Source organism: Megalops cyprinoides, chromosome 12 (assembly GCF_013368585.1).
Source record: "Megalops cyprinoides isolate fMegCyp1 chromosome 12, fMegCyp1.pri, whole genome shotgun sequence".
Classification (NCBI taxonomy): domain Eukaryota; kingdom Metazoa; phylum Chordata; class Actinopteri; order Elopiformes; family Megalopidae; genus Megalops; species Megalops cyprinoides.
Window position 1 is genome coordinate 753,619 of NC_050594.1, and position 11,600 is coordinate 765,218.

Consider the following 11,600-nt stretch of genomic DNA (forward strand, 5'->3'; position numbering starts at 1 on the left):
GGGGTCCTCTTTGGGGGGGGGGGGTGTGGGGGGTGTGGTGCTGGCTGATTCTCTGTTTAGATAGAGGCTGGAAGGAGACAGCTGAGACACAAAGTTTAATAAAGACAGTTAAACTCCTCCATCTGTTCGTCTGTTTGAAATGAATGACTGTTATGAGTTTGAACAGGAATTAAGCAGCTGCAATGACATTGTTAAATGTTGTCAAAGCTTGTCATCTGCTCCTTATTATCTCAGAAAAGCCTTGTTGTAAATGTTGTCACTGCAGGACAAAAAAGGTTTTATTCTAAAACGGAATCATTCTGCAGATTTTTTAACCTTCATTTGTTTTTTTACTCCTCCTGTACAATTAATATATCAGTAACAGACAGTTGTTTTCTTATATTTTGGATTGTTATTAGAATATCATACAGCACATGACGAGAACAGGGATTTTATCAACCTTTTTTCAGTGTATTTCAATAGCATATTCAATTTCGAGATATATTGTATAAATACATTATCTGCCTGGAGTCTGCTGTAAACCTCTGTCTCTGCTGTGCTACGCCTTGCAGTGTTTCCCGGAGACACTTAAGGTGAAGCAGAGAAAGGGAAACCTTCAGGACCAGGCAGGGGCTTCAGTTCATTCACAAACTGAGCGCAGGGCTGGGTCTGTCGCACGGAGAAACACTGCTCTACTAACCACCATTTTACTGATTGTGGTGCAGAAATGAAAAGATAATGATAACACCGAAATGAGATTGATTACATATGTAGCTTCTTAAATATTTCCTCATTAGCACATATTAATAACAGCGTGGCTGTGAGTGACAGAGAGAGAGGAGGTTACCCAGGAGGGGGTGTGAGGGCCGGGTCACATGCAGCCCTGGGAACAGGACCTGAAGCTGCAGCGTGAGGCCGGGGGAGGGGGGTGTCCTGGGCGCGGGTTAACCTGGCCTCACCCTGTGGCAGGAAATCCCACTGTCAGAGGTGCTGTCCCTGGAGCCGGCCAAGACGCTGACGCTGCTGCCGGAGGGGGCCAACCCGCACTGCTTCGAGATCACCACGGCCAGCGTGGTGTACTGCGTGGGGGAGAACCTGCTGAACGCGGGCGGCGGCATGCCGGCCAACAGCAGCGTGCTGGTCAGCGGTGTGGGCCAGGACGTTGCCCGCATGTGGGAGATGGCCATCCAGCACGCCCTCATGCCCGTCATCTCCAAGGGGCTGTCTCACGGTGGCCGACACAGCCACCACAGTACGGCGACACATAGCATTTTTGATAGTAGATAAAGTTTTTGATAGACTGTTTTTGATTGATATTTTCACACATTTGACATAAACTTGCTTATAACTGTCTCTTTATCCAACAGAAGATGTTTCTGTTAGCATTTCCGTGTCCAACTGTCAAATTCAGGAGAATGTGGTGAGTATGAAATGAGCCTCTCAAGGTTAAAAGATGTCACGTACAGTTTTGCTAGTGCCTTGTGTGGGCTTCTGGTAATAAACAGGATGTGTTTTTAAAGGTCAATGAATTGTAATTGTCAGCTACACTTTGTAATACACGTCAGCATTGCACCTGTACAATACTGAAAGGTTAACCTCAGTTTAACCAACAACAAACAGATAATTAGCCAAGCCCCACATGGTCTGATCTGTGCACACGAAGCTGGGTATCGTCTTACCCTCTGGAATTAGAAATGTTCACTTTAGCTATGCACGCCCCTCCTGCTAACAGGCAGGAAGGAAGCAACCAACCTCACAGTGCATTATGGGAATTGGAGGAGCAGGAGCAATATGAGATGGACCATGTTCAACTAAGAGTTAATCATTTCAAAAGGAAGTGAATGGCTTAAATCCATCACCAGTATGCCTTGCAGAATTATAGGGAAATCAGAACTGACTTGTTGGAGGCAGCTGATAAATCAAGTTTCCATTATTGCTTCTGAATTTAAGGCAGAATGTGAAAGTGTTTTGTAAAGAAATAGCTGTATCCACATGCATACCTGCCAAGCTGGCAGAAAGGGAGCACCACCACTCGTTTTAGATTTTCACTACACAATTAAACCAATATGGCAGATCTCTTGCTTTGATACATGGAAAAACGACATGTATAAGTCCCACAGCTGCAGAATACTCCCGCTCCGCAGTGATGCTCCATTGTAAGTGCATGAACTACATTGATGCTAATCTGCCAACAGCACATGTAGAGATTTGTTATAGATCCATGAAGACAGGGGTAAGAAAAGTCACAAGGTATACAAATGTTTCAGCTTTTAACTACAGGTTGGAAAATTGTTGAATTAAAATAGGCATATTATTAGGTAGCTGGTAATGTGGATATTAATATGTGCATTATTTTGAAACACAGTTATCACAAAGATATATTTCCTGGACACTGTTGTGATGTTATGCAGTGATGGACAGGTGAAGTCTATGAACACACTGATCCTGGGATTGAGACTCATTAAGCATTTATGGAAGATGAGGAGTTAGACACCTCACAGACTGTTTACACCTACAGAACTCTGTCTGTGTGTGTGTGTGTGGGGGGGGGGGTGTCTGTGGGTTTGATCTGTTTTATTTTAGGCAGTTAGAAAGGAGCCACACCTGAATGGTAGCTGGAATAGATCCCATGTTGGTGTAAAAGGCCCACCGTTCGCCTCTGGAATCCTGTATTTCCCTAATATGGGTTGACAAGAGAGAGAGCTGGAGGGTGAAAGAGTCAGAGAGAGACGCCGGGGACAGCGGCAGAGGTCGGCACAGAGACCTGGCTGCTCCGGCCACCGTCCTCCGCATGCAGATAGATATACTGGATGTAACACAGCGCTGGATCAGATGTGTGCTGCAGAGCAGCTCGGGTCACGGGTTCAGTGGCCTGTTTTTGCCCTGTGCAGTGACCCCGCTCTCGTGCATTGGGCCTTTTCTCCTGATGGGATGGCTGCTGTAGGCATGGCAACGCTGCTGCAGCATCATGGCTGCTGGGTTCTGAAATAACTGAGCAGCACTGACAGTCAGGCTGTCCTGTGTTTGGGACGTGACCAGGTTCAGATGTGTGGGTGAGACACAGCTCTAACGCCTCTTTCTCTTCTCTCTGTGCAGGACATCAGCTCCATTTATCAGATATTCCCAGATGAAGTTCTGGGGTCTGGACAGTTTGGAATAGTATATGGAGGTAATGCAGTTTCAGACACACACTGCACAAACACTATGGTCTGACTGAGTGTTTAAGCAAATGTGGGCAGGAATAATACAGCTTCTTTAAAATTTAGCACCAAATGACTGGGCTTGAATAATATTAATTTCATCTGGTGGCTGTTTCAGCCAAAATCTTAACAGTAAAAGTTGTTAATTAGCAATTAGCCCGGCCAGCCAGCTAGGTGCTGAGAGTGTGACTGATCTCCTGTTCATGGCTGGGAGGCTGTGCTGTAACATAGGTGCTTCCATCTGGATGGCATGGTTAAGGTGACGGAGGCGGAGGAGACAGACCCTGCAGGTGTCTGACAGTGGCAGACTGATGCGTGTGCAGATGCATGCAGTGGCGCATTGTGTTGGTGCTGCAGGTGTCTGACAGTGGCAGACTGATGCGTGTGCAGATGCATGCAGTGGCGCATTGTGTGGGTGCTGCAGGTGTCTGACAGTGGCAGACTGATGCGTGTGCAGATGCATGCAGTGGCGCATTGTGTTGGTGCTGCGCATTTGCCTCAGACTGCACTGTCCTCCTCTCCCAGGAAAGCACAGGAAGACCGGGCGTGACGTAGCCATCAAGATCATAGACAAGCTACGCTTCCCCACCAAGCAAGAGAGCCAGCTTCGCAACGAGGTGGCCATCTTACAGGTACACCCCCCCCCCACACACACACACAATTAATAAATATTATTTAAGTCATGATTTACAGACCATTCCATTCTGGTTATGAGCTATTTTGGAGGATCCAGAACTGTAGGTAATTACTTAGTTGGAAATTAGAGTTGAATGTTTCTCTTTTCATATTAAAGACACACACAGACACACATACACACACACACACTTTAACCCCACGCACGCATGGTTGTACGCACAGGAAGTACAAACACAGAATAGTCCCAGTTTGCATTAATGACAGCATCCCACTCAACGCTGTGGTGGATAACACACAGAAATAATTACATGCAAATTCAGAGTGGTTTCTGAAGGTGGCCTTCTGTATGCACCTCCACTGTGCCTGTTTAAGATGGATTACAGCCTGTGACCCAGCAGGGTGATGGTTTTAGCTCTCTGACGGGTGTCTGTCCCGCCTCCACCCTCCACAGAACCTCCACCACCCCGGCGTCGTCAACCTGGAGTGCATGTTTGAGACACCTGAACGAGTCTTTGTTGTCATGGAGAAACTCCATGGCGACATGCTGGAGATGATCCTGTCAAGTGAGAAAGGGAGGCTGCCGGAACGCATCACTAAGTTTCTCATCACTCAGGTAGATCTGGCGTACACACACACACACACGCACATACATACTGGCTCTCTCTCACTTACACACACACACACACACACACACACAATTTCTCTCTCTTGCACATGCACACACACACACACACACACACACACACACGCACATACATACTGGCTCTCTCTCACTTACACACACACACACACACACACCGTCTCTCTCTCTCTCTCTCTCTCTCTCACACACACACACACACACACACACACACACACAATTTCTCTCTCTTGCACACACACACACACACACACACACTCTCTGCCTCTTTCTCTCTCTCTCTCTCTCACACACACACACACACACTCTCTCTCTCTCTCTGTCTCTCTCACACACACACACACACCATTTCTCTCTCTTGCATACGCACATACACACAGACACACACACACACACACACACACACACACACACACACACACACAATTTCTCTCTCTTGCACATGCACACACACACGCACACACACACACACACACACACACACACACGCACAATCACGCACACACCCATTCCCCGGGTGTTCCCGGCAGACCCTTCAAACAGGCATTAATCACTCTCTGAAGTGTATGTGTGTTTGAGGGACACTTGAGGTAAACAATCTGTGCATTTTACATTGTCTTTACATTGTAAGAGGTCTGTATTTTCCCAAGTGGCGTAGCAGCAGTGATTAGACCTGTTATATACATACAGTAATGCTGATTAGAACTATTAGAACCCTTCAGTTACTGTATCAAAAACCTGGAGTGAGACCCAATCAAAATATTTACCCGCCTGCTAATTATTATTACAAACTCTAGTGGTTTCAGTATGAGGCAGAACCACACAAATTCACTGTGTATCAAGGTGAACGTTTGACTGACAACAGCTTTCCTGGATCAAAGTGGCATCTGTCTGAATTCTAGCAACCAGATATTCTTTTGGAATGAAAAATATCTTCTTTAGTGGCAATCAATCCTTCTTTTTAAATAGAACTAAATTAATATTTTCAAATGTATGTTAAAATGAGAAAAGAAGCCTGCAAAACCGTTTTTCCTTTAGTAGGTGCTCTTATCTTAGAACTAATGTGAGTGCTTAAGGGGCCTGCAGGCCACACTAAGCCAGGGGTCTTCCTGAAGCAGCTGGCTGGAATAGCTGACACTTCATGGGCCATCAAAGCCTCCCAGGGGCAGGAGTCCACTGCAACACAGTTCCTGCACTGTGTCAGAGATTTCACCTCTTTAAAGTGCTTACACTGGGTTTGTGTGAAAACATTTCCTTCAGAAACCACAGCCCAGGAACAGTGGAAAATCCACACAGAGGTGATTTATTTTGTATTTTTCAGATTCTTGTAGCACTCCGTCATCTCCACTTCAAGAATATTGTACACTGTGACCTCAAACCCGAGAATGTGCTACTAGCATCGGCTGATCCTTTTCCTCAGGTAAGAAGTGTACCTCACGAGTGCATACACATACACACACACACACACACACACACACAAACATACAAACAAATTCCCCAGAAACTAATTAGCATTCACATTACTCTGCATTTCCAGAGTGAAAGACAGCAGGTAACCAGATTCATTACAGTGATAGCAGCGGAGTGCCTGCAGCAAAAGCTCTTTCCTCCATATTGGATTTCAGTAAAAGGCTACAGATGGTACTTCTCCTCTTCCCTGACTCCTGTTTGATCACAACCTGCCTGGAAGCTCAGAGCGTGACCATGATTCACTCTGTTCAGACACATGCCAAGTGTCTCAGAGCAAAATTAAACTTTAAAAATCACATTTGCGCTGTTTCCAATCAAAATGTGTGGAGAGAAAGGTCAGATGTTGTCTGGAGCTGTGCTTGTGTGATGGCTGCTGCTCACTTCCAGTCTCTTCAGCTGTGGTCCCCCTGGCATTCTCCTGCCCACCTCAGCCACTGCATACAGCCAGCCATGATCAGGCCGCAGCACACCTTTATTATATAATACCTGAGTATTTGCAGTGCTACTTTCAAACAGGGCACTGGGGGGGGGGTGTGCAGTCCTCCTTTTAAGGTGGAGTCCCAGCTGCAGTCCTGTGACACTGTGACTTACGCACACATATCAAACGCTCACACCCAGCGCAGAGCAGCTCCCCAGCACAGAGCAACACAGCACAGAGCAGCACAGAGCAGCAGAGAGCAGCGCAGAGCAGCACAGAGCAACACAGCACAGAGCAGAGCAGCAGAGAGCAGCAGAGAGCAGCGCAGCAGAGAGCAGCAGAGAGCAGAGCAGAGCAGCAGAGAGCAGCACAGAGCAGCACAGAGCAGCAGAGAGCAGCAGAGAGCAGCGCAGAGCAGCACAGAGCAACACAGCACAGAGCAGAGCAGCAGAGAGCAGCAGAGAGCAGCGCAGAGCAGCACAGAGCAGCACAGAGCAGCACAGAGCAGAGCAGCAGAGAGCAGCAGAGAGCAGAGCAGAGCAGCAGAGAGCAGCAGAGAGCAGCACAGAGCAGCAGAGAGCAGCACAGAGCAGCGCAGAGCAGCACAGCACAGAGCAGCAGAGAGCAGAGCAGAGCAGCAGAGAGCAGCAGAGAGCAGCACAGAGCAGCAGAGAGCAGCACAGAGCAGCGCAGAGCAGCACAGCACAGAGCAGCAGAGAGCAGCAGAGAGCACCGCATAGCAGCAGAGAGCAGAGCAGCACAGAGCAGCAGAGAGCAGAGCAGCACAGAGCAGCACAGAGCAGAGCAGCACAGAGCAGAGCAGCACAGAGCAGCACAGCGCAGAGCAGCAGAGAGCAGAGCAGAGCAGCACAGCGCAGAGCAGCACAGAGCAGCACAGAGCAGCACAGCACAGAGCAGCAGAGAGCAGCAGAGAGCAGAGCAGCAGAGAGCACCGCATAGCAGCAGAGAGCAGAGCAGCACAGAGCAGCACAGAGCAGGAGAGAGCAGAGCAGCACAGAGCAGAGCAGCACAGAGCAGCACAGCGCAGAGCAGCAGAGAGCAGAGCAGCACAGCGCAGAGCAGCACAGAGCAGCAGAGAGCAGCACAGAGCAGCACAGCACAGAGCAGCAGAGAGCAGCACAGAGCAGCAGAGAGCAGAGCAGAGCAGCACAGAGCAGCAGAGAGCAGCACAGAGCAGCGCAGAGCAGCTCTAGACCCAGGTCTCCTCCAGGTGACCGTTAGCAGCTCCAAACGTTTGTCCTCCAAGGGAAGATCCTGAATGAAAGTGTTTTTCCGCAGATCCTGTGGATCCTGCACAGATCATTTTTCCGCAGGTCCTGTGGATCCTGCACAGATCATTTTTCCGCAGATCCTGTGGATCCTGCACAAATCATTTTTCCGCAGATCCTGTGGATCCTGCACAGATCATTTTTCCGCAGATCCTGTGGATCCTGCACATATCATTTTTCCGCAGATCCTGTGGATCCTGCACAGATCATTTTTCCGCAGTTCAGATTGAAGATTGTCACACTGATCTTTATGGGAATCATATCTAATACTTTGCAACTTTAATTGATCAGAGTACAGCTGTTGGAAGATTTTATTTGGCCTTTGAGTCACAGGGTTTCTTCTGCAGAGGGTAGAGATCCTGTTTTCTGAGAGAACGATGGGGCAGGAAATGTTCTGTGTGCCGCTGGGTGACTGATGTGGTCTTTGTTTGGTAGGTAAAGCTCTGTGATTTCGGCTTTGCCCGCATCATCGGCGAGAAGTCTTTTCGGCGGTCGGTGGTGGGCACCCCTGCCTACCTGGCCCCCGAGGTCCTGCGGAACAAGGGCTACAACCGCTCGCTGGACATGTGGTCCGTCGGCGTCATCATCTACGTCAGCCTGAGCGGCACCTTCCCCTTCAATGAGGACGAGGACATCCACGACCAGATACAAAACGCTGCCTTCATGTACCCTCCCAACCCCTGGAAGAAGGTGTCCCAGGAAGGTGGGTGTGGCCGTGGGGAGGGACGGGCCAGAGAGAGTCGGGGTACAATGGGAAGTGGGGGGTGGCAAGGAGAGCCTGGAGAACAACAGTGTTTTCCAGGGAATCCAGGGGGATGTGAGAGAAAATAAAGCAGTTGGCTGAGAAATAGAAGTTTGTGGAACAGTTAAAAAGGATTTTAAAATGAACACCAGGGTAATGCTGAGTTGGATGTGAATATGATAGCAATAATAATAATAATAATTATTATTATTATTATTATTATTATTATTATTATCATTATAATAAGAAGAATAAGTAATAGTTGTTGCTATCAATGCGTGGGCCTCCATACTGTAAGTTCTGCTTGGAGAGATCTCTTATTCAGGGTGTACAGTAGAGAGAAGCACCCTGAGTTAGGGAGCCCCTCGCTTGAGAGCACAGTTACTCCAGCATGAAATTCACGTTATTAGGAGTGAGTGTTTCTCAGGCTCCTGCGTGCATGCCATGCCATGTTGATTCTTGTCATTATTTGCTTGGGTTCAGAGATGGTCAGAGTTCAGAAGTTCACCTCGTTTGGAGCCGCGGTTTCCCATTTCTCCAGATCGCTTCGGCTCCACTTACTTCCCGCCCCAGCAGCTGAAGGCCTTTCTCCCTGCGGACCTTGTTTGTTTTCATAACGCGAACCTTACTTTGAATCTAGAATGTCATTTATTTCCCTGAACCGCTGTTTAAACAACTGTACTTAAACATACTTAAACATCAAGCTTTTTTTAAAAACGCTTGTCTCTACTCTAGACAAATATTTAACAGGATGAGTCACCCAGAGTTTATATTAAAGGAATTGGGTATAAATCAGGATTCTTTTTACCTGTGCTCTGCTGCTGCACTGAAACGAGCTGCTGCCCCCGGTGTGAACTCTCCGTCTGCTTACACCCCTGCTCTTTCGAGGGGTCACAGAAACAAATAGCCCAAAACCACGCACCCCAGCACGGGTGCAGTCCTTTCCTCACAGACCCCTGCATTGTGGTGTCCATCACTGTCTCAGCCCACTGGGGTGAGCAGCACTGGCAGATGGTCTCACAGTTCAGGTCAAGAAGAGAGGCTGGGAAGCGTGTGACCCAGACGCTGATCCCTGAGGCTGATCCCTGAAGCTGATCCCTGAGGCTGATCCCTGAGGCTGATCCCTGAAGCTGATCCCTGAGGCTGATCCCTGAGGCTGATCCCTGAGGGTGATCCGTGTGTGTTTGCTTTGTCTGCGGCCTCACTGCGGGGTTGTGGCTTTCTGCCTTCTGATCCCACTCTCTGTCTGTTCTCCTGTTCCAGCCATCGACCTCATCAACAACCTGCTGCAGGTGAAGATGCGCAAGCGCTACAGTGTGGATAAGTCGCTGAGCCACCCCTGGCTGCAGGTGAGCCCCGCACACCTGCTCTGCGTGTGACGCCACAGCTTCCTGTGCACTTCCTGTACCTGGCTGAGCCATAAGTCAACATAAGAAGGGAAAGTAGCATAAGTAACTCTGGGTAGAGGGTTCCATCTGAGGCTGCTGGAGATGGTTCCATGGCTGTGACTGTGCGCCTCTGTTCCCTGAGTCTGCAGAGTGGCCAGGCTCTCTCTCACTGCGTCTGGTAAAACAGTCTGCAGTGCTGATATACAAGCCTCACTCACCACAGTGGCCGCTAGGCAATGAGCAGCTGCGAAACATATTCATTAAATACTGCTTTGCTAAAATAAATGGCAACAAGGAGAATGAGTCACCTCGTAGCCCTAAACTGTTTTCCACACCTGATGCTGAGAGAACAGAGCCAAGGACCTCCTGTGTGGTATCAGTCCAAATGTGGGGGTATCAGACCTCCTCTGGGGTTTCAGTCCGAATGTGGGGGTATCAGACCTCCTCTGGGGTTTCAGTCTGAATGTGGGGGTATCAGACCTCCTGTGGGGTATCAGTTCGAATGTGGGGGTATCAGTCCGAATGTGGGGGTATCAGACCCCCTGTGTCTGCAGGGGTATCAGTCAGAGTGTGCCCTAGACGACTCTCTCCAAATCTCAGGCTTCTCACTACTGCAGATCCTCAGTGTAAAGTTTCCCTTATAATCCATACAATGGAAGCGCATATGCTCAGTGTAACACTTCCTTCAGCTACAGCATGGATGACGTCTCTGGAAGGATTGCACTCTGGTTTTCAGCAGTGATGAGATGTCGCTGAGGTCTCTTGTGTCACTCTTCCCCACAGGACTATCAGATGTGGCTCGACCTCCGAGGCCTGGAGTGTAAGATGAACGAGCGCTACATCACCCACGAGAGTGATGATCCGCGCTGGGAGCACTTCGCTGAGCAGCACGGGCTGCAGTACCCCGCCCACCTGATCAACCCCCACGCCGACGTCAGCGAGGGCGTGGAGCCCGAGGAGGCCGAGATGAGCACGCTCAGTGACAGGGTCAGCATTCTGTGAAAGCAGTGCCACCCCTCGGGACTATCTGACTCCGCCCCCGGGACTGAGACTGTCCAATGGCACTGTGACTCTGCACCCAGGGACTAGGACTCTGTCCAATGGCACTGTCTGACTCTGCCCTCTGTGGTTGGGTGGTCCAAACCTACCATCTTTGGCTGAATGACTCCGCCCCCTAGCAGTGTCAGACCCTTCCCTCTGACTGAGGGATGGTTAGCTCCGCTCTCTCTGATAGGGACAAGTTTACTCTTGCCATGAAGGCTGCCCCCTGCTGGTGCCTGCTGGTACCTCTGTTCCCAATACCAGTTATTCAGATGCCAGCTGAAGGTGCTGCATGTCCAGATGGCTCAGGTTTCACAACCACTGAATGAAGAGGCTGGAAGTCTCCTGCCTCTCCCCGAGCTCCGGCAGTGTGCTGTCAGCCCAACTGCACCGGGAGCTACTGCCATGCTATGCCTGAGCTGCAGTTTCATACAGGCCAGCCTGCAGTCTCACACGGGCGGGGCTGCAGTCTCACACGGGCGGGGCTGCAGTCTCACACGGGCGGGGCTGCAGTCTCACACGGGCGGGGCTGCAGTCTCACACAGACCAGCCTGCATTCTCACACGGGCGCGGCTGCAGTCTCACACGGGCGGGGCTGCATTCTCACACGGGCGGGGCTGCAGTCTCACACGGGCGGGGCTGCAGTCTCACACAGGCGGGGCTGCAGTCTCACACAGGCGGGGCTGCAGTCTCACACGGGCGCGGCTGCAGTCTCACACGGGCGGGGCTGCATTCTCACACGGGCGGGGCTGCAGTCTCACACAGACCAGCCTGCAGTCTCACACAGGCGGGGCTGC

The 11,600-nt window shown here is 49.9% G+C and overlaps 1 protein-coding gene across 3 annotated transcripts in view; it reads left to right on the forward strand.

Moving 5' to 3' along the window:
• The window catches only part of prkd1 (protein kinase D1), a 63,858-nt gene extending 52,522 nt beyond the window's left edge, over nt 1–11,336 (forward strand). For all 3 annotated transcript variants that reach the window (XM_036542013.1, XM_036542012.1, XM_036542014.1), the window contains 9 exons: nt 949–1,231; nt 1,347–1,399; nt 3,076–3,148; nt 3,705–3,811; nt 4,267–4,428; nt 5,777–5,875; nt 8,068–8,335; nt 9,638–9,723; nt 10,546–11,336. In XM_036542013.1, the coding sequence (XP_036397906.1) occupies nt 949–1,231; nt 1,347–1,399; nt 3,076–3,148; nt 3,705–3,811; nt 4,267–4,428; nt 5,777–5,875; nt 8,068–8,335; nt 9,638–9,723; nt 10,546–10,764 (1,350 nt within the window). In that variant the 3' untranslated portion in view covers nt 10,765–11,336. The remainder of the gene's footprint in view (nt 1–948; nt 1,232–1,346; nt 1,400–3,075; nt 3,149–3,704; nt 3,812–4,266; nt 4,429–5,776; nt 5,876–8,067; nt 8,336–9,637; nt 9,724–10,545) is intronic.
• Nucleotides 11,337–11,600: the final 264 nt, after the last annotated feature.